Genomic DNA, 22,862 nt, shown 5'->3' with positions numbered 1-22,862 from the left:
ATTGTTGTAGACATCATATACTAAAAATCACTGGATATGTATACTTTAAAATGGTGGATTTTATATTGTGAATTATATCTCACAAAGTAGAAAGAGAAAACCATTTTAAAAATGAATAAAAGACTTGATGGGGCACCTGGGTGGCTCAGTGGGTTAAGCCGCTGCCTTCGGCTCGGGTCATGATCTCAGGGTCCTGGGGTCGAGTCCCGCATCGGGCTCTCTGCTCAGCAGGGAGCCTGCTTCCCCTCTCTCTCTCTGTCTGCCTCTCCGTCTACTTGTGATTTCTATCAAATAAATAAAATCTTTAAAAAAAAAAAAAAAAAATGAATAAAAGACTTGAATAGGCACTTCACAAAAAAGACACATATGTGGCCAAAAAGCACATGAAAACATGCTCAGTATCATTAGTCATCAGGGAAATGCAGATCTAAACTATCATGAGAAATTACTACATACCCACTAAATTGGCTAAAATGAAAAACATGGACAGTCCCACAAGCTGGCAAAGGTGGTGACAACTAGATCTCTCACACAGTGCTGGTGGAAGTGTCAAATTATGCGACCCTTTAAGAAAACTCTTGGCAGTTTCTTTAAAAGTTAATCTACATCTGACGTATGATCCAGCAATTCCATCCCCAGGTATCTACCCAAGGAAAATGAAAATATCCACTCTAAAAGCCTCGGACAAGAGTGTTCATTGCCAAATAGTAACAGCCAGAACCTGGGAACAGCCCAGGTGCCTGTCAACAGGAGACTAAACTAGTGTATTCTTCACAATGAGATGCTGTTCATCAGTAGAAGGGACTGAAGTATTCATACACACAGCAGCAGAGGTGAAACTCAGAATCATACTGAGCGAAAGAAACCTTGTCCAAAAAGCATCTACCGATTGGGGCGCCGGGGTGGCTCAGTCATTAAGTGTCTGCCTTCGGCTCAGGTCATGATCCCAGGGTGCTGGGATCGAGCCCCACATCGGGCTCCCTGCTCAGCGGGAAGCCTGCTTCTCCCTCTCCCACTCCCCCTGCTTGTGTTCCCTTTCTCGCTGTGTCTCTCTCTGTCAAATAAAAAAATAAAATCTTTAAAAAAAAAAAAAAAAAAAAGCATCTACCAAATGTTCTATAGGTGAGGCAGAACTGATAAGTACTGGTGGAAGTTGGAATACAGTTGTGCTTGCTTCTGGTGAGGTGGACTGACTGGGAAGGGACCCTGGGAACTTTCTAGGTTGATGGAGATGTTCTACGTCTTGACAGAGGGACGGTTATGCATTTGTGCATAACAGGTTTGTGCATTTGTCAGTACTAATGGTACTATCCATTTAAGATCTAGACAGTTAAGATTGTTCCATGATTCAGATTTTAAACCTTCATCACAAACAATGTTCTCTGTTGTGCTGGTCAAATCTCTTGTGGTATGAAGTGTACAGAAATTGTGACCCTACTTCATTTTTCTCTGTCCTTCACATTTAGCACACTATTATGGAAAGAAGAAAAATAAAAGAATCGGGAGGCCACCTGGTGGGCATAGCAACTTAGCATGTGCCCTGAAAAAAGCCAGTAAGCGGAGGAAGAGGCGGAAAAATGTCTTTGTCCATAAGAAGAAACGCTCCTCTGCATCTGTTGATAACACCCCGGCGGGCTCACCCCAGGTACGAGATCTGTGGTGTGCCTGTCCAGCCGAGCAGCCAGGAGAACACGGCCGTACAGCACGGACACACAAGGGCCACCTGCCGGCCTGTCTGAGTCAGATCCCTGCCCAGCAGAAGGTGGTCTTTGGCCGGGAGCTGGTTTGTTTGTGAATTTCCATGAGACTTTTCTCTGCGTTTCCTCTAGGGAAGTGGGGGTGAAGATGAGGATGACCCAGATGAAGGGGACGATGATTCCCTGAGTGAGGGCAGTACGTCGGAGCAGCAGGACGAGCTACAAGAAGAGTCAGAAATGTCAGAAAAAAAGTCGTGCTCTTCCTCGCCCACCCAGAGTGAGATCTCTACATCACTGCCTCCCGACAGACAACGGAGAAAAAGAGAGCTTCGCACTTTTTCATTTTCTGATGATGAGAATAAACCTCCTTCACCAAAGGTACCCATTTATAAAATACAGTGCCTTTTATTCCTCTCTCTAGAATTCCCCTCTGAGGGCGGGTTGTTAATGATGTGGGCATTCCGTTTATTTCAGTACAGGCTTCAGTTGAATTTCCTGGGTCTCTCTTAAAAGAATTCCAAATTTAGGAATTTACTTGCATTGCAAGGATTATTTGGAGATCAACTACCTACCAGAAAGAAGGTCTTTCTGAGTAGCTGCTTACTTTAGGTTAAACTCGCAATAAAACTTTCCTTTTTTTTTTTTTTTCCCTTAACTCTGGCCTGTCGTTTAGGGAGAACTCTTGTTTGATACTTTTGATAGATGGTTCTGTGGAGATAAGTTATTTATCCTTTTGATGCGGGTGAAGCTGTTTTGCTTGGTGTATAATATATACATACATGTGTGTTACATAACGCAGACACTATAAGAGTGGCAGTTAAGTCACTGTTTCAAAACTGGGTTGCATTTTAAATATATTGCCTGAACTAAAGCAGCAAATGGTTTCTCCTAAAGATTTAGTTACGCCTTCTTTCTTCCGAAGTAGCATCCTGTTCACTGCAGCACCCTACAGACAGCGAGTCGAAATAGACCAGGGAACAAATGGGAGCCTGAAAAGCCATTTTTCTCTGTTAAATTGTCCAAATTATTTGTGCTGGAACTTTGAATAAATTCTTCCCCACTGATGTTTCTTATTATAAAAGATCCACATTTCCTGGGTACCTGGTGTGTGTGGACCTTGGCCATCTTTGCTGGGAGAAATCATGCCCTAAAACCTAACCCTCCAATCCTGTGTCCAAGGGTTTTGAATTTATAGAGAGAGACTTTTTTAGAATAAAGTAGCTCTGACACCGTTTGGTTTGCTTTGTTGTGGGCAATGAAGGAAATAAGGATTGAAGTTGCCGAGAGGCTCCATCTGGACAGTAACCCCCTCAAGTGGAGTGTGGCGGACGTGGTCCGGTTCATCAGATCCACTGACTGTGCTCCGCTGGCGAGGATATTTCTAGACCAGGTAATTACAGAGACCTGTTTCCTTAGCAAAGGACTGTGGGTGTAGTAACGATTTGTTTACAAGTCTGAGGAAAAATGTTTCTCTCATACAAAAGAAATGTAGTTACCCTTTTAGGAGTCTAGAAGGAGGGTTGTAAGAGGTCATGGTTCCCACTTCCGCTACATTTGAACTGGATGATCACTGTGTTGCCGTTTTTCCCAAGACTTTGTTTCCATCCCTCAAGTATTTGAATGGCTTAAAATCAAGTATGCAGTTCTTAACCGTGCTCTTGTTTTCCAAAGTAATGATTTGCTTGTTTTTAAGAATAATTAACAACTGTAATATGTAATATGTGAGGCTCTACACTGATGATCGGTCTTAAGACAAATAGTCTGTGACCTTAAACAAATACTATTTTTTTTTTTTTTTTTTTTTGGATAACTGGGGAGATTCTGAACTGAACATGTTTGAAGAGCTCATCCAGCTTTTATGAATGTTACAGAGTAGGAAAACATTGACGTTTATAGTTAATTTTTTTTTTCAGATTTAGAAAGCATCCTCTAAAAAGATGTTTCTTTTGGTTCATTCAGTAGCCAGTTACAAAGCTAGTTCATTCACTGAATTTCTGCAGAGCAAAAACTGTAGAATGGATTCCCTTTTTTTTTTTAAGATTTTATTTATTTGACAGAGAGAGAGGGCACAAGTAGGCAGAAAGGCAGGCAGAGAGAGAGAGAGAGAGAGGAGAAAGCAGGCTCCCCGCTGAGCAGAGAGCCCGATGTGGGGCTCAATCCCAGGACCCTGAAATCATGACCTGAGCCGAAGGCAGAGGCTTAACCCACTGAGCCACCCAGGCGTCCCTGTAGAATGGATTCTTATACTGGGTAAAAGTTTATCCTTAATTGTGAAGATTCATTAGCATGGAGGACTGCAGGGGGCACTTGGAAGAAACTGTGTGATACTTGGGAAAAGGGGGAAAGTAAGGAAAGGAAAGCAGAGAGACTCAGATTTTGACACAAGCGAAAGGAAACAGGGGCTGTCTTTCCTGAGCTGCCATCCACATGCACATCATATATAATGCGTATTTTGTGCTTTAACAGGAAATTGACGGGCAGGCCCTGTTGCTTCTTACCCTTCCCACTGTTCAAGAGTGCATGGATTTGAAATTGGGCCCCGCCATCAAACTCTGCCACCACATAGAGAGGATCAAGTTTGCTTTCTATGAGCAGTTTGCCAACTGAGAAGGACAACCAAAGTGAGCTGTGTCTTCGCAGCACAAGTGCAGCAAATCCTTCTCGCTGCTCTCCAAGCTGCGCTGAGTCAACCCTGAGGCTCTGGGCCTTGCAGGGCTCGGCCTGCTCTCTTTGCACTTTCAGGGAAGGAGGACCCACACCGAAGAAGCAAAAACTGCCTGGAAGGGGCTCCCCAGCCAGTGGGAATGTGGGCATCTCTTGGTCAGCAGATTGCAGTTTTAAAAAGAAGAAGGGTTGTGAAGAAAAGACTCATGTCAGAAGAACGAACATTTCCAGTGGTGTGGCCTGAAAACGAAGAAGAACCTCGGCGGCCGGAAAGCACCCTTATGGTTGTGTTCTTTTTGTTCTGTTCCTTCCCATTGTAGATTGAACTCTTTCCTGGAAAGAGAGGACATAGCTTTAAGTCAGCACTGATTTGGGACTGTGCCTAAGGCACCTCAGTGCTTCATTGTCATTGTGTTTTTAAGCTTTTTTAAATTAAAACAGTTCATTTTGGGGATGCTTAGTGGCTCTAGGGTTTTGAATGTACATTCACACTTTGATCCATTTTAAAATCTATTCTTAGGAGTTCCTTTGTTTACTACCTCTGTTGATGACTGAGCTTACAGCCAAGTATAAGGTTTTTTGTATGATGCCATTTTTAAGCTACATCAACACTAAAACTATGACAGAAGCTGGAGGGTGAAAAAAAAACCCAACAAACCCAATACTGTTTGCGTTCTTAAAAATACCATGTGAGCACTTACATGAGTTCCTGGCCTGATCCGAGACCTGCACTGTCATTGTTTCCCATTTGGGCCCAGTGTAGTGCTCCCTGTGAGGTGGTCTCTCAAAAATTGTGGTTATTTCTGTTTAGTTGGTGTCTCCCCATCAGTCTGCAGACGGACTTCAGTGGCTCTTATTTTATAAGTCTACTTTCCTCCACGGTTGTCTGTTTCATTTTGAGAGTCCTCACTTTGGGTGCAAATCAGTAGGTGTTTCTTGGACCCGGTGGAAAACCCATTTCCCTTTCTTTTTCTGTGTCTCCAGGCAGAGAGTGAAGAAGCACAACAGAGAAAATATTTTGGGGGGGCGATGCAGAGCATGGAGTTTCTGTAACAGTGTGTCCTCATGTCCTCAGTAGCCACATAAAGATTAAGAGGTGGTTAAGGATTCTGGAAACTTCTTTGCCTAGTCACATTTACATGTCCTCTTAGTGAAACCTTTAAATTGAACGTAATCTAAAGCCTGAGGATTCCCACACAACAGCTCAACAACTTGGTTTTCTTTTAGGTGTTTGTTTTGGCCCAGTTCAAGCTAACATTAAACTATAGGCAAATTTTCACTTAGGATTGTACTTCAAGCTACTATAGGACAGTAGCCATGCTGTTCCAGCCGGGAGGAATGAGGAAAGATGCACACATAGATTGCCTCCTTTAAATGGTTTGCGTTGCTGAGTGTGTTGTTTGTTTGTTTGTTTTTTAATTATCCTAGTTACCTGCAAATTTATAACTTAATCACTCATCGTCAAGATTTGAAAATGTTTTTTAAAACTACAGACTTGGTGAATTCTAAACAGCTATACAAATATAAGGTAATATTATTTCAAATTTAAACTGATTGTTGGTTTTTCGCTTTTCCTCCCCTCTCCTGTTCCCACCAGTGGACGGACCTTGGCAGACAGCTGTAGTCTGCACACTCTCCTCCTTAGATGACTCACAAACCACCTTAACGCAAGCCCTTCAGCCAATCCGCATGTTAAAGCATCAGTTCTGTGCTTAGGTTATCACCAGATAGACCCGGAAAGAAGCTTCTTTTAAGTAAAAGTCAATACGTTTGAACTTAAGAGACCCAGTTTTTTCAAATGTAAGGCTATGCCTGTGGAAGAGGAGCACATAGAAGATGCTTGGGAACAGTTAGTGTTAAGTACGTGGTCTTGGGGCAGAGGGTGCATAACTTACATAAAGTTCTGCAGAGCTCAGCAGTTAAGGCACTAGGCAAAGGGAGTTCCTTGGAGAAGATCAGTGTTTGTTTTATGTAGGGAAATGAGTTTTACTTCCTGTGAGGGGGAGTTGACCAAATGCAACAGTGAATACGTTAAGTTGTCTCTCTTTTGCCTTCTCCAAAATCATAGTTAAAGGGGGTGGAGCCTGGGAAGGTGAAACTCATGGCCCTGAGTAGTCTCTAATCTGGATATACTCAGGGCTCAGCCAGCTCCTCTGTCTGTACCATGATTGTCCAAGCTCAGCTTTCTCCTAGAGAGAAGCCAACTCTAAGTTGGTTTTCCCTTAATATTTCTTGCATTCTCATGGTGAGATGCAGTTTCTCAGGCAACTGCATTAAAGAATTACATACCCCCCCCCCCCAGATATTAAATAAGGGAAGGTAATTGGGAATTTGGCACAGGGCATTTTTTTTTTTTTTTAAGTACACAGTTTAGACTCCATTTCCCTCATAAAGCTGCTGGGACATGGCTGGACGACGGTGACAGTCTAATTACTCTAATTCTGAAACAGATTTTAAACCGGATAATGACTCACCATGTTGGGGTAAAATGCTTGTATATTACACATGGGTACATGAACTTTGTTTCTTAAAGGCTGATACCCTCTTAAATTTAAAGATTTACATTGTGAGGGGCTGCATTTATCTGAATTGCAGCTGGCCCCACAGCTGCCTGAGGTCACAGAGTTTTCCATGATCCATTTTTTTATCCTGTATTGACAAACTTGGAAACAGGTGAATGGACTGTGTAAGCCTCCTGGACCTTGAAGTTGACCGGCCGCTATTAGCCTTTGTGTGTGTTAGGGAAACCTTTTATTGTACATGAAGATTTGCTGTAACATTTTGACTGTATTTTGTGGGCTTCTGGAAACTATGCTATTTTCCTTTGTAAACTGCCCTCATTCTTCTCAGTTGAAGGAGAGTTAAGGTGTCTAATGCAGGGGATATATTACTGGGGCTTTTCTGCCTTTCTTTGGTGATGTAAGTGGCTCCCAGCATCTATGTTGTGGATATATGAGGTCAGGGAAAGATACTTGGCAACTCCTGGAAGAGATGGGCTTCTTGGTAAATATTTCTTGAATTACGATAGAGTCAGACATGGAAAACCAGCTCAGAGCTTGGCCTTTCTATGCCTCTTCTCCTGGAAGTAAAGTTATTCTCACTGCGAGAGAGAGGGCCTTGGACCAAAGTTTCCTGAGGACTTGAATATATTTTACTCACTCTGTTTTATTAATCCTGTTACTAATGTGGTACCTAAATACAGATTAAAAGCTTTAGGAGGACTTAGCTAGGGCAGGACTCAGAACCGTTCACCTCTCCCAAGCCAAAAAGTATTTCTGGGGGACACACAGAACATAAGGAAATTGTTAACAGTTGTTAAGAATTATCTAGATGGGAACTTTGGGAAAACTCACAGATACTTATATTTACTTGGCGCCTATCACCAAAGACTTGTATTGAAGACCCCGTTCACTGGTTTGATTGATGCCCACAGAAGCTCTGAAAGAGATGTTAGGAGCTTAGTCTCAACAGTGGAAACACGTACTAGGTTTGAATACTGGTCCTATATACTAGGGATGGGGTGTGTGTGTGTGTGTGTGTGTGTGTGTGGGTGTGTGTAAGTTTAAAAGAGTTCTATGTTATCATTTGGCCTTAGGAAGATGAAGGAAAAGACATCACTAACAAGTGAAGTATAAATCTTGGGAACCAGGGACCCCCCTTTTTAAAATTTGAATGTCTTTGGTCCTGGGTCCACTGTAAATAAGCGCATGTCATGGTCCTGATGCTTTCTCAGAAACCCTGTAGAACAAAGTCTCCTGCAAAGCCAAAAAGAAGTCAGTCCCTTTCATGCAATTGTAATTCTTCCATGACTTGATTTACTTTACCATGTTCTGTTAGTGAATTTTGATGACTCTCACCCCTTGTATGAGAAGTACGTACTCTGAAAATTTGAATCTACCTAAGCAAGCCACCTGTGGACGTGGAGTTTTTGCAGAAGAGTTCTAAACTCAAAGCCCAGTCCACACATCTGGTTCTAAGCCTTCTTTCTTCTTCCCTGTACTTGTCCCAGACCACGGAGGTAGCCTTGCTTCTGAGGGCAGCCTGCAGGGTGAAGATATGAAGGTAGTGGACAGTAAATGCCCTGGAGATTTTCTTGCTTCTGGTGTTTCAGAATGCTTAGATTTTTCATAAGAACCCACAAAACCAGCAGGGGGTAATGGAGAAATAGGCCTAAAACTCCATCCCCTTATGTCTTCTCTGACTTACCACACCATTTGGGTTTGTCCTGGTGCTATGGCCTCTCACAAGGCACGGTTGTAAAAGAGAATCTACAGCTTTGGTGGACAGGTCCTCAACACTAGCAGTCAAGTGTGGACCCTGAGCTATTTGGGGACAAAGGATGATACTGCCTGGTGAGGTGATGCCGCCATTGCCAGTGGGGGTGCCTAGTCTCAGGATGTGTGGAAACTCTGTCCAGAGGGGTTTCTACATGGTATAGTCAACCTAACTGCATGCCTAGCTTGGCAGAATGGAGGTGGGCAAATAGTGCTGGAAGGATGAAGGTAGGCTTTGGGGGCAAATCAAATCACAAAGCAGATGATTGAAGGTCCTGTACAAAGTTTAGACAAAGCTAAAACTGGACAGTTCCTTATCTCCTTTTGTAAGAAGGCTCTAGGAAAGTGTAGTTTGAATGCTTCGAGATTTTTAAGCTTTCATTTATTTTCCTTTTTTTCTTTTCTTTCTTTTTTTTTGGGGGGGGGGGAGGTTGAATATTCTCTAAAGACAATCAGAGGCCTGCTAGGGTGGGACTTCTGGCTGGTTCCAGCACTGTCCTTGGGCCTGTTTCTGATACTAACTTGTTGGAACTGATGCACTTTGTTTATGCTAGCCTTTTTTTTTTTTTTTTTAAGCTGCTTGTTTCGAACAAAATGAAATGCATATTGCATTGTATCCTTCCTGCTTGCTGTTTTTCTCTTAATTTTAAAAGTTATGCTATGAGGGTAAAGTATAATTAAGGAGAAATATGCACAAGAATACCTATAAAATAACTCCCATCCAGTTTGATGGGTATAACTTCAAGGGATTAAAAAAAAAACTATTTTGGATGAATATTCTGTGTGGGGTTTTTTTGTTTTTTTGTTTTTTTGTAAATAAGAGTGTATAAGAACTTGTGGTATATTATAACAGTTTTAAGTGGTTGTAAGAATTAAAACACGTCTTAAGCTATGTTTAACTTCATTTGACAGCAAAGAAGACATCTTGGCCAGAGTAAATCCTTCAAAACTCATTCCAGTGGGGCCTCAGAATCATCTCTGAAAGGAGAAGAAAGTTCTTTCTACTTCAGTAAAATTTACATTTCCAGAATTCTCCCCCCTCTCCTGCTGTCCAATCTTTATCCTCTGGATTTGGGTACTTTTTAACTGTAGTTCAGGAAAGGTAGGAGGAGCAGAATTTCCCCATAGCACCTTTGCTCCTGGCTTTGGGGAATCTGCCCCTGATCTCAGAAGAATGCTTCTCCTTTGTCTACATTTGCCTTGGTACAGCAGCAACGGGCCTTAAGGATCCCTCCACATCTGGGTGTGCAGAGCAGTGCTCTGTCAAAAACTTCATTCTTCAGCTCTGTGTGCAACTTTCCTTAAGCTGCCTGTATCTTCAATCAATTAACAGTCTTCTTATACCAGCCCACAGTCTCTCCTGCATTAAGTACTCATTCTCTTACCTGGTTCCCTCTGAACATGGACTGTAACTGTTGAGTATCCCCATAAGAGACCTTCTTAGACTTAAAGACGGTAACACAATTTTCCCTGGCCTATTTATTTTCTTAACCTGATTTTCTGTATTTTCCCATGGTCAATACTTGTGGAGAGTTTTAAATTTTATAAATTAAAATTCAGTTTAATTTAAAAAGTGTTGCCATGTTCTCTGTGCCAGGCACTATGTTGGATTCAAGGGTGAATAAAAACCAGTACTCACACTCAGGTGTGGGAGAGAGACGTGTACCACCGTCTATTGGAGCAGTTGGAGAAGTTCTAATGGAGCAGTAGACACAAGGTCACGTGGAAGCCGTACAGGGAGAGGGAGGTTAGACGGGCCTCAAGCACGAGTAGCAGTTCATTCTGCAGGGAAAGGGAAGAGTGGCACATGGAGCTGGAATGCCATTTAAGACAGAGGAGCTGTGAAGTGCATCCTAAGAGAAGGGCTAAAGAATTGGCTCTAAGGAGCCAATAGCACTTTTGTTCTCTGGATAATCCGGTTAATTCCTGTTAACCCAGAAAGCTTTTGTGAGCTTTTAGCCCATTGGAATTCCGTGGTGGCTATCTTTTAGGGAAAATTTCCCTAAATACAGTTTTTCTTGTCCTACAAATGTAGCCCAGTGTCTACTGGAGTGAATACCATGCGTATACGGTCATTACGTGGATGCAGCAGGAAGGCTAGGGACTGGAGAGCACCAGCAAGAGGTGTCTGGAGAAAAGCCAGAGGGGCTTGGGAAGTTCCATGAGACAACAGAGACTAGAGGCCCCGGTAGAGGGAGAGAGCTGGTTCCAAAGGGTCAAGGGTGGGAGTAAACGGTATGTGTGGAGGGAGGGGGTCCTTAGAGATTCTGCCGATTACCAACAATTTGGCTTTATGATGCATGTTCAAAATTAACAAGACAGGCATATGTTGACATGTTTTCAGTATAAACCTTGTATATTTCTAAACGACATTGATTGGATTAAAATGACCATTTACATAATGTTTAGGGAAGAAAAAAAGTCAACTGGGGCCTGATTGACGAAGATAAGCTTTTGGCCACAATATTCGTACTAACAAGGAAAGTAGAAGGACGCCAAACGTCTGGATGGGAAGGAATATGCCTGTGGGCAGAGTCTCGGTTTATTTTCCTCACCGCCTCCTTCAGGATAATCTAGGATGCTGACTGAAAATGCAGATGATTCCGCTCTGTCTCCGAACTACTGAATCGGAATCTGAGGGTGGAATCCAGGAGCATTTTTAATAAATTCTGCAGGGTGTGAGGGCTTCATCTTGGGAAGGAAAAGAATTTAGTCGCAGATGGTCCCGGGCTCCTGCCTTTCCTACGTGGAGCTCGGCGAGGGGAGGGTGAAGGAGGAGAAGGAGGTACCTCGGGCTCACCGACATTCGAGCAGCCGCGCTCACCTGCCCCGCTCTACCTGCGGCCTGGACGCACGGCCCCGCCCCCACGCCCAGCCGGAGCCCCGCCCATGGTGGGGAGGGGAGAGCCGGAGAGGCCGAGGCCCGCCCCCACGCCCGGCCGAGCCAATCAGGCGCTGCGGTCTCAGACGTCGGGTTACGCGCGGCGGCGAGTGGGCCGCGGGGCGGAGGTACCGGCTCTCGGCTTCGACTCCCGGCCCGGAGCTCGGCGGCGCGGCCCCCGCAGGCAGCGAGGCCGGGCGGGCGGGCTGGCCGCGGCGCCCCGCGCCCCTCCGCCAGGCCCGCCATGCAGGGCCCCGCCGGGAACGCGAGCCGCGGGCTCCCGGGCGGGCCGCCCTCCACCGTCGCGTCCGGGGCGGGCCGCTGCGAGAGCGGCGCGCTCATGCACAGTTTCGGCATCTTCCTGCAGGGGCTGCTCGGCGTCGTGGCCTTCAGCACATTGATGCGTGAGTCCGGGACCCCCGCCCCTCCTGAGGCCCTGTGGGACCACCGCAGGCCCAGCCCCGCCCTGGAGACCCTCCTGCCAGAAGAGTTAAGGCCTGGGTCCCCGGGCCCTTTGGCTCGGGTGCCTTCTGTCCGCGAGCGCAGGCTGGGCATTCCCGGACTAGCGGGAGCTCCCTCCCCCCTCAGGACCTAGGGTCCTGAGTCCCTCGCCTTCTCGAGACAGCCCTTAGTCAGGGGTCACTGGTTCTCTCCTACAGCCCGCACACGCCTCTCTTCCAATGTAACTGCCTAAAACTCGCCGTCCCGCTACCTTGTCATCGCGAATTAAGGCTACTGCACTTCCCAGCCGGGCGTCATGAACCCCCAGCTGGAATAATCCTTTGTGCCCCCTCACAGAGCCTCCCTAGTCTCCCCTTCGCCCTTTGCACCCGCATCCTTAAATCCCCAGTCTGATGCTGGGCTTTTTCCTGCTCCTTCACTCCGCCAAGATTTGCTGACTCCCCTTGGCTTTTAAATCCCGCTCCTTTGCAATACCTGGATTGTAAGGCCATGCATTGCCTTCCCAGTACTACTTCCTCCTGCCTCGCTTCCCCGACCTTTCCCCCAGCTTTATTTTCTGTTTTGGTTGGAGCAGGACCCGCCCAGACTGCCTTCTTCCCTGCTGCTCCTCTTTTCCCTCTTTACTTCCTGAACCGGTCCACCTGTTCCATCTCTGGCCCAAGCTTTTCTAATTAAGTTGCATCTCAAGCCTCCCCTGGCTATTCCCCTGCCCAACCCACTCTATTACTCGTATTTAAAGTTTCCTTCCTTTCCATGAGACTCGGGCAACCTAGTGGCTTAGTGAAGGATGCTGCTCAGAAGGTCTGGGAGGTCACAGAATCCCTGTGCTAGGTCCCTGGGGGCCCTTTCTTGAGAGTTTCCTGATGGAAAAGAAAGCCCCAGATGGCCCCTCTTGAAAACTGGAAGTTCCACCGTAGTTGTCAGGTGCGTCGTGCATTTTGGGGTTGTGTTGTTTTCTTGGTGCACATCCTTCCCTTGATTACAGTAACAGGAGGCTTCAGTTGGCTATGGGCCTAGGAGCGCCCTTGTGATTGCATCCTGGAGGAAGGAAGGGTTACAACGATCTGTACAGAGGCATTAATTCCAGAATGACGGGATCTCAGAACTTCCCCACTGTGCTCACATGGGCAGAGTGGAAGTTTCGGCAGAAAGTATGCTTCTTTGCACTGGGGACAGATCCTGCAGCTGTGTGCATTTGTCTTCTAGGGTGGACTTGCTGGAGTTACAGCTTTGCTTGTCCTAACACGGGGCTTGCTTAAGAGAATTCTCCCAGGCTTCATGCAGGTAACCCCGAAGAGGCTGTTCTTGGAGGACACTTCTTCTGGTTGCCTGGCCTTGGTAAACCTTACCTCAAGTGCCCGACTGTTTATGTTTGCCACTCTTTCTTTCCTTTTTAGTCTCTACTTGCCTTGCTATTTTCACAGCTGAACAAATACCCACTTGTTCCCACAGTAATAATTTGTGACGACTTAGCCAAAATCAGCTGCTGACTTGGGGGCATAAACTGTGTGTGGGTCTCCCCTCCCCTCCCACTTCTGTCCCCCCCCCCCCCCCCCCCCCAGCTGGCCTTCCTTTCTCTCTGAAGGAACTACAGGCTTACTTTGCATTCTGTTCTCTAGCTTCTGATTTCCTAGCCTAGCTCTGGCTATTTCCGTGGATTTGATTGCTGCTGATGGCCCCATTTACTCCTGAGGCTTTGAACTCGTGGTTCAGGGAGGGAAATGTGGCTGTGACGGGGCAGAGTTGCTCGCTGCTGAGAAGTGTCCCAGGTTGCCCGTGTTCAGAGTGATGGCGCTGGCCCTGGAGTCTTCAGGGACATAACTCACTTTGCTTAATCTTCAGCGTGAGCACGTGTGCAAACCCCACTGCAGTGGGTGCTTTCTGTATGCAGAGACCAGACTACCGAGCGGCCTTTTGCTCAGTGTAAGCCTAGACATGGAGGGTGCAATGGGCGTCGGTTCCTGGGACAGTGATGAGGACGGTGACAGGGAGAAGGGGTGGAGGAGTGAGAACCCTGTCTGCCCTTGCTGATGATCTCTTCAACTTGTCGGTACTGTTCTGAGAACGGTGGGGCTTTCCCCTTTGGCACTGCAGGGGTGAGGAGGGAATCTCTCAGGGGCTGCATCACATTTTGCAGTGACTTTGCTGGGGACAAGGAAAAGGGGGAGGTGCTTTCTAGGAAATGCACGTGTGAGCAGTTTGGTTTGCCCGGGCTTTGTCTTCCCAGACACAGCGTCGGTTCCCCAGTCAGGCACAGCTGCTGGCAAGAGGCCAGGCTCCCGTGAACAGGTGTCCCGCTTGCTACTCTTGAGGGACGTCTTGGTGTGTTAAGATGAGACCACCCCATCCTTCATCAGTTCCACTGTTTTCTTTGTCGAGCATATGTTGTGTTTTTTTTTTTTTTTTTTTTTTTAGATTCCATTTATTTATTTGACAGTGAGAGAGAGTGAGCGAGCAAGTGAGCACAAGTAAGCAGAACGGCAGGCAGAGGGAGAGAGAGAAGCTGGCTCCCCGCTGAGCAGGGAGCCAGATGCGGGACTCAATCCAAGGACCCTGGAACCACAGTCCCAGCCAAAGGCAGATACTCAGCCAACCGAGCCACCCAGGTGCCCCCATCGAGCATATTTTAAATAGCAGTCATCTCTCCTGAGCAATTTTAAATTAACCTCTTTGGGGTCACAGTCTTCCCTCCTGGGTGCGTTTGTGCCCCCCTCCCCCACCTCAGCCATGGACTCGTTGGCTCTCTCCTCTGACAGTTCCCCTGTCCTGCAGGCAGGTACCGTTCCATTTTCCTGTCAGACCAGCTCTGTTGCATTGGCTGCAACCCTTTCCCTGCCAGATAGGCTGAGGCATTTTTCATCACTTCACATCCCTGAATTCAGTGAATCCTCAGACTGGTGTCTTTACGGTGTGTTGTTGTTGTTGTTGTTGTTTTCCTGCACAGAAAAATCACTTTTTTCTCCATTTACAGGTGGTTGTCTTTTTTGCCCTAGAGGGTTTTGTCCTGGAGGAAGACTTCACATATGTATTCTTGTGTGTGTGTGTGTGTGTGTGTGTGTGTGTGAGAGAGAGAGAGAGAGAGAGAGAGAAGATTTTGATTCTCACGAGGATTTCTCATGCTGGTGCTTGCTCTGTGTGGGGGTTTTCAGTTGGTCTCAGGCAAGACGGCCTAGAGTTAAGAACACCAGGTGATGTATGTAGCCTTTCTTCAAGCTGCGTGAACACACAGACCCTCCCTAGCCGGCATCCGCGGGCATGTCGTAGCATCAGCTAAGACATGGCAGCAGGTCTCACCTCCTAAGTGGAGAGCTTCCTAGAGGCTCCACCTGTGAGAAAAGCTGAACCCACTCAGAGGCAAGCTTGTTACAAAGGGACTTCCCAGTCTGGGTCCTCCAGGTTCTCTGGGACGTCAGCGCAAAGCATTGGTTTCTGAGGAGAAAGAAACGCTTTCAGTGAGGGACCTTGTCATGACCTGCCTGCTGAACAGTCCATCTGGTTTTGGTGGCTCTATCTCTAGTCTGTGACACGATAAAGTCGCTCAGGCCGGAGTCACAGCACACCCTGAGCTCAGTACCCTGTTCACTGCAGGGCCGTGGCCTACCTGTCAGCCAAAGGTCAGTGTCAGGCAGCATGTGTGTTGGCATTCGGGAGTGTTGACTCTCAGGACGTGTGGTGCACAGCAAACACCAGCCTCCTTCACCCTGCACAGAGCTCTGGGCTGCAGTGTAGACAGAATCGGTTTTTAACACAAGCGGTTTGAGAGCTTGGATAGACCTACCTGCCTGTTTCCGTGTTACAGATGTGGGGATTAGCCGGCTGGAAGAGCATGCTGGTGTTTCACAAAAATTGAGAAATGAGAGTTTTCCTGAGACCCAGAGGTACATCACACACCAGTCTGCCCAACTTTGAAATCTCAATCTCATACGAGAGTCGCTCTTTTTCTCACACGGTGAACCGGCCTCCCTGTGTCTTCAGTACACACAGACCTGCGGGGGCCACCCTTCCTGGGGTGCCCTCTCCCTACCCTGTCCCAGTCTTTACCTCACAAAATGTCAAACATCCAGGAAAGAAGAGAAGTAATACAGTGATAATACAATATCAGCCCTCCACCTAGATTCAGAAATTGCTCATGTTTTGCCACATTTATCTCTTTATACTTTTTTTTTTTTTTTTTTGCCAGACCATTTGAAGATACTTTGTAGCCAGGATCCCACTTCACTCTTAAGACCTTCCAGTCAAGTCTCCTGAGAAGGGGTACAATCTTCTGCATAATCACAGCCTCGTGATCCTGCCTAAGAACATGTATACCTCCACGAGGTCACCTGACAGCTAGCCCACAGTCACACTTGCCCACATGCCCCATGTGTCTCAGAGCTGGGGTCTTTAAAAACCGTGAGCGGTCAAGGGCCACATGTTGTGTTAGTTGTGTTTTGAAGTCATTTTTACTGTAGAACAACCAACCCCTACGTTCACTCACACACACTTTTTCCTTTTTTTTTTTTTTTTTTAATATTGCTGTTCTGAAGATGCCGCGTCTTGTGTTCTGGGGTTGTCTGGGTATTTCCTTGTGGTGGTGTGTGAGCTGCTTCACAGACCCCTGTGTTCCCTGAGTTCAGTCTGGGAAGGGTTTTAGATTCAGGTAACCTTTCTTACACCAGGAACACTCTGTAGGCAGTGCTGCGTGCTTCCTAGTACAGCATACCAGGCTGCACATGACCTCAGGCGGCCCTGCTATCAGTAACAGTAAGGTCATTACTTGGTGGAAGGGTGAAGGTCTCTGGATCTCACCCTTGTAAAGGTATGCTTTCCCCTTTGCAGTGAATAAATCATTTCTGGGGGCCTTATCCCTTGAGATTATGGGGATATCCTATTCCCCAGTAACTTTTCACTCAGTGGTCACCTGACAGAACAGTGGGACATAGTGGTGGCCGCCCTGGAGCTGGAGCTCAGGAGAGAAGCCACCTGTCTCTGGGCCCGGCACCCAACACTCAGTAAATACCAGTTTCCTTTGCTCCCTCCAGAGTGCCAGCCAAGGCTGAGGAAGAACATCCCTTCTTCTGTCCCAGGCTGGTATTGTGCCCACAGGGGAAGGGAGGACGGCCAATATTCGCGTGGCAGCTGGTTAGAAATCTTTATTTAGAGAGTTTTCAGGGTTTCTAAACACTGACTTATCTGGTAGCATGTATCCATAATGGTGATCTCCTCTATTTATAGTAAAACTTAATTAATTTGGAGTAAAATCAGGCCAGAGGGAGTTGTCTGAATTAGAGGACAGTCTGGGTTGTAGAATAATTTAATGAAATGCATTTTTAGCCTTTTAAATACCTCTGTTTGTCAAGCGTTGCCCTATAGGGGCCTATCCAGCCTCCACTGCTTTAATGATCTGTTTAAAATCCTTTGCAATTAGTATAATATTTGCATGAAGATGAAGTCTCTTTGAAGGAATTTTACAGGTGGTTAAAAATAGCAGGCTCCCTGGCTCTGAAACCAATCGGACCTGGCTTCCATTTCTGCTTCTGCCTCCCTGTGCCCTTGAGTAGCCTACCTGTATTTCCCGACTGTTCTGTTTGCTTCCCAGAAGGATGGAAATAATTTTCCTGGGACTGTGGGGATTAGGAAGAATGTAAGGAAGCTGGGATCAGTATCTGGCACGCGTCGGGCCCTCAGTTATCCTCATTGTTACAGTATTTGCATTGAGAGTCCCATCGAAGAGCTTGAGTAACTTGTTTTCTGAATTAGGTTAAACATTTCCCTTGCTATCTTGTTTGCACAACATCTGTACCTTTTAACATCTTTGCCTTTCGCCCTCCTTTCGTGGACTGCATAATAGTAGAAAACTTGAACACAACCAGCACAATGCTGGTGAATTCCAAATTAGCTTGTACCCAGAGCAGGTGGCTTTTAGTAGAGGTAAGGCTTTCCTTCCTTCACCTCACCCTGACCTGTTTTCACCTACAGAGTGTCGCCTGGGCATTGAGGGCAGGCTGGTTACAGGTACTTGACCTGCGTCCCAGGCCCCGGCCTTCTCTGCCCCCAGAGATGTCAGGGCATGGTGCTGGCCCCTAGAACCCATGTCCTTCCGGAAGCTTGCTCTGTACCCAGTCCCCATTGTGCTGGCTCCTGTGCCTGGCTCTTGACGTACTTCCCAGGCACCCTAGAGAGAACCAGGACAGCGAACACGGGCCTGGTTAGTAGGTGTAGAGCTGAAATGGAAGCCAGGCCCAGCAGACTCCAGACCCTCCTAACCACTTCCCCTACCCCTGCCTGCCCTCCTTGGGCCCCTTTCCACACAGGTGCACTCTCTGAGGACCCTAAGCCCTCGCTGCTTCATCTCATTTTTTCCCATTCAAACAAGTCTGATTTTTCTTTCTTTCTTTTTTTTTTTTTTTTTAAAGATTTTATTTATTTATTTGACAGAGAGAAATCACAAGTAGGCAGAGAGGCAGGCAGAGAGAGAGAGAGGAGGAAGCAGGCTCCCTGCAGAGCAGAGAGCCCGATGCGGGACTCGATCCCAGGACCCTGAGATCATGACCTGAGCCGAAGGCAGCGGCTTAACCACTGAGCCACCCAGGCACCCTGATTTTTCTTTCTTAATAATTCTTTTTTATGTCCGAAGTGTTAATGTGGAACTTCAGTTTTATGGCTCTTGATAGCATGAAAGTAGACATTTGAAATGACTTACGAGTCATTTTGTGCATGTCTGAGCTCTACCTGAGGTGCGCTCTCCCAGCCTGGGCCTTTGTGCAGGCTCTCCCCCGGTGCTTGAGGACAGCCATCCCGGCTGGGGACTGAGCCTCCTGGAGCACCAGGGAGGGAGTATAGCTGAGTCGGTTCCATAGCCGGTGAGGAGGCTCTGCACGGCTCTCAGTACTCTCAGGTTACCTGCTGCTTTTCACAGTTTGTTTCCCTGGTGCTGCAGGAGTGTGGCTAACAGCCTTGCGTTGGGGAGAACCCCGAAGTTATCCTTTACCTCACGGATGTGTAGAGGTGGTCTGGGAGCCTCTTGGACTCCTCCACTACTGGGAAGTGTTCCGTCTAACCCTGGCTTTTCCAACTTGGCGCTGTTGGAATTGGGGCCAGATAATTCTTTGCTGCGGGCGCTGTCCTATGCATTGTCAGGTGTTCAGCCGTGTCCCTGGCCTCTCCCCACTGGGTGCCAGACGTACCCCACCCCCAGGCTGAGAGAGATAAAAATGTCTCCAGACATTGCCCAGAGTCCTGGGGCGGGGGCAGAGTTGTATCTGTTGAGAACTGCATTTTTTCAGTTTGGGGGTGATGCAGTGCACTCTCAGGGGAGCCCTAGAGAACAGATTCAGTCAGTACGTGCCCCTGAAGGATGAGAGCGACGCCCTGGCAGGGCTTATGAAGGGTCTGGCTGCTACCTCGACAGGGGACTGCCGAGACCTGCATCCCAGCCTCCAGGGGCTCTTGGCTGGAGTGGGCTGCCCGGACAGTACGCAGGTGGTGGTGGATTGCCTGCGGCTGGGGAAGTGTCCATGGGGGAGCCTTCCTCCAGCACAGCACGGGGAGGGGGGGGTGGCAATGCCAAGGGGCCACAGGAGGTCGTGATCAGGGTGGTTGTCTGGGGGCCTGGAGAGCATGGGACAGAGGCTCCAGGAAGAGGCTTCAAGACAGCCTTCCCGTTCAGTTGCGGGCCCCTTGTCCTACAGCTTGGGGCTTATAAAGGAGGGTGAGTTCAATGATTGGGTGGCAAGTCAGCTTCTGCCTTTACCTGGTGCTCCTTTTGGACTGTTTCTCTGCCAGCATTTCCTTTGAAGCAGCTTTATCAGGTCCTTTTTAGATCTCATGGTGCCCCCCGAGGAACCAACCATCCAGCTCCAGAGACATCGCCACTAGCTCGTAGAGAGAGCCGCTCATGCCCGTGAACTGGCTCCTGCTGGCGGCCATCCGCGCTGCACCCAGGTGTGGAGGTGGCAGGGCTCTGGCCTGGGTTCTGGACAGCGGCCAGGGCGGGCAAGGCCTGGTCTGCGAGCATGGTCCCAGGCTTTGGTGGGCTGGGGCTCTGCTGAAGAATGTCTCTTAGGAGAAGACCAGGTGTGAGCACCTTCTGGAAATCCTGTACCTACCCCAGCAGGATGGCTAACCCTGACATCACCTTTGTGACTGTGATGACAAGAGTTCTAAATTGAGTTACTGCAATCCCGTCTTACTGAATGACAGATCCTCCCACATTTCCTTTGAGTTAGAGGGTCCTCTTCATCCTAAAGGGTGTGTTGTGCCACCGTCAGGCTCCGCTCGAGCTGCTTTGTGTGAGGCTGGGTCTTAACTGGGGCGTGCTTGGGGGGGGTGGCGTGGAGTGGCACCCAGGGGTAGGAGAGATAGAGTCACTATGCTCGCCAGGGAACTCAGCTGTCGTTGTGTTGTTGACTCTAAAATAACTTTGAAAGTCTTGGTGTTGAGTATCTATGGCTTTTCCTATCCCCAGTCAGTGGTAGGTGTCAAGAGCTTTCACAGTTTGTCTTTAGTTTTCTCTTTCATGGACCAAGTTGTATGCCCAGTAGCTCGGGACACAAGCAGAACCAACCTTATATTTTTTATATGTTCCCCTTGCTCAGAATGCTTTTCTTCCCCCTTCCCCCTGCTTTTGTTCTAGCCCCTGGGCTCCTCTAGCCTCTCTTTTTTTTAATTTTTAAAAAAATTTGTGTGTGTGTGGTTTTATTTATTTGAGAGAGAGCAAGAGCAGAGAGAGCAGAGAGAGAAGGAGTAGATGGAGAGGGAGACACAGACTCCCTGCTGAGCAAGGAACCGGGCATGGGGCTCCAGCCCAGAACCCTGGGATTATGACCTGAGCTGAAAGCAGAGGCTTCACTGACTGAACTACCCAGGCTCTAACCGCTTAAGCTCATCAGTGTTCCTTATGGGCTTTTCTGCTTGCTTTCTTTCTTTCTTTCTTTCTTTTTTTTAAGATTTTATTTATTTATTTGACAGAGAAAGAGAGAGCACAAGTAGGCAGAGTGGGAGGGTGAGGGAGAATCAGGCTCTCTGCCAAGCAGGGAGCCCGACGAGGGACTCAGTCCCAGGGCCCTCGGATCATGACCTGAGCTGAAGGCAGCCGCTTAACCGACTGAGCCACCCAGGCGTGCCCCACTTTTCCGTTTTCTTAGAAGACATTTTCACTTAATAACATGGAAAATGATGTAGAGAGGTGAGGCGCTGGCATCGCCCAGTTTCATAAGCTGGTAACTCCATCCTGCAGGAGCAGGGCACCCCACCTCTCTTGCCCAGACCCGAGGGCCCTGTCAGCATCTTGGCCGAGGCGGCATCAGGGGGCGAGAGCAGGTTTTCTATTTAGGTGGGGATTTGGGGCCCGAAACATTTGCAGGTTGTTCGGACGCAGCAGACTTGAAGATAGTGGGTCTGCTGTTTTCACTGCCGCTGCTCCCACCCTCTCTGAGCCCTGCAGGGAACTGGGGTCCAGAAGTGTGGGAAAGAGACGCCGATGACGGGGGACCGGTGCTGGGGTCCTGCTGACACAGTGGAGGAGGTCTGCATGAATGTGTTTTCTCTGTCAAGAACCCTGGTTTGGAATTCTATCCCCAGATTTCTCTGTCAGAAATCTGATCAATTGCTGGCAAAAAAAAAAAAAAAAAAATTGCTTTATGAAAGGAGAGTTAAGAAGAATATTAGGTTGCTTCTCAGACCACTCAGCAGATTATGTATGGATTTTTTCTTTTTCAACGTGTTAAGGTAAATAACTTACTAATACCCCAGGTAGATAAAAACGTCTTCAGGGAAACAGCCAACAAACGCACTGTGGTCTTGCTATGGACCACCGTAGTTCAAGGGCCACTACTGTGGATGGGATGATGTGCACGGTGGCAGCTGTCTTCTAGTGAGCTTGTTCGCCCCCAGAGTGGAAGTTTTCAGGTTGGGCCAGCGTGGACGTGGCTTCAGCTGGATTTCGGTCTGCACTGATGTGAGTGAGGCACGAGGGTGAGGAGAGGGTGTGATGGGTGGGTTGCTCTCCGGAGGTGTTCATACCGGGCACCATGGGACCTTACCAAGGAGCTCCTCTGTCCTCTCTCACAGTGGCCATAGCTACCAGGAATCCTTCTTTGCTTCGAACTAAGGTGGTGTCCTGGCGTCTTGCAGGACAGCCAGGCTCCAGAACCGGCCCTCCTTTTCCCAGCTCCTTCTGTGCTGTAGACGGCTCAGCCCCCATGGTCTGCCTTGTAGCCTGGACCAAGAACAGCTACGTTCTGGGACACTGGATGTGGCCATGTGCCCCAAGGCTACTCTTCTCCTGGCCGCTGCACCTGCCGAACCCGTTCCTGCCTCTTCCCCTTACCCACATCTCTCTTGCCCCTGAATGTTTTTCTCCTTCCTCCCCACGCAGCCACATCCTCCTCTGCTTCTAGGAAACTTCCCCAGATGGTTATGTTGCAGGACGGACAGTCTGTATTGCACAGGTATGACCTCTGCCTCTCCCTTGGCCTGATCTGGCCTAGGGGCCAAGCTGGTGCCTGTGCAGTGCTGGGTGTTCCCCACCTGGAGGCTGGTCTTGGGATAGTTCCTCAGCCTGTCTTTGTCCTTCTTGGACTTGACACTTTTGAAGAGTACAGGCCAGTGGTTTTGTAGAATGTCCCCGATGGGGTTTGTCTGATGTTTCTTCATGATTCCATTCGGGTTACATGTGACCTCCTCAGTGCATGGGACCCCACAGCACCTGACATGGGTTTTTCCCAGTACTGGCAGAGTTCTCTTGATGACTGCAGCCAGGTGGTTCCCCCAGGTCTCTCCACTGTGAAGTTAACATCTTTCCCTTTGTAATTACTAAATTGCGAGGGCATATGTTGAGAACATGTAAATGTAGGTTCTGTTTTCAGTCTTCTTGAAAAGCCTCCCCTGGCTGGGAGGTCAGAG

At 47.8% G+C, this 22,862-nt stretch overlaps 2 protein-coding genes across 19 annotated transcripts in view; both read left to right on the top strand.

Annotated features, from left to right (window-relative positions):
• SFMBT1 (Scm like with four mbt domains 1) overlaps positions 1 to 4,815 on the top strand; it is a 120,825-nt gene extending 116,010 nt beyond the window's left edge. For all 17 annotated transcript variants that reach the window (XM_059161166.1, XM_059161160.1, XM_059161164.1 and 14 more), the window contains 4 exons: positions 1,467 to 1,645; positions 1,830 to 2,075; positions 2,959 to 3,087; positions 4,164 to 4,815. In XM_059161166.1, the coding sequence (XP_059017149.1) occupies positions 1,467 to 1,645; positions 1,830 to 2,075; positions 2,959 to 3,087; positions 4,164 to 4,304 (695 nt within the window). In that variant the 3' untranslated portion in view covers positions 4,305 to 4,815. The remainder of the gene's footprint in view (positions 1 to 1,466; positions 1,646 to 1,829; positions 2,076 to 2,958; positions 3,088 to 4,163) is intronic.
• Positions 4,816 to 11,606: 6,791 nt separating this feature from the next.
• The window catches only part of STIMATE (STIM activating enhancer), a 52,486-nt gene continuing 41,230 nt past the window's right edge, over positions 11,607 to 22,862 (top strand). Inside the window, exon 1 of one of the 2 annotated variants that reach the window (XM_059161150.1) lies at positions 11,607 to 11,920. In XM_059161150.1, the coding sequence (XP_059017133.1) occupies positions 11,761 to 11,920 (160 nt within the window). In that variant the 5' untranslated portion in view covers positions 11,607 to 11,760. The remainder of the gene's footprint in view (positions 11,921 to 22,862) is intronic. The other variant, XM_059161148.1, reaches the window with a different exon arrangement.

This window comes from Mustela lutreola, chromosome 2, assembly GCF_030435805.1.
Source record: "Mustela lutreola isolate mMusLut2 chromosome 2, mMusLut2.pri, whole genome shotgun sequence".
In the NCBI taxonomy this organism is placed as follows: Eukaryota; Metazoa; Chordata; class Mammalia; order Carnivora; family Mustelidae; genus Mustela; species Mustela lutreola.
This window is presented reverse-complemented; position numbering and strand designations above follow the sequence as displayed.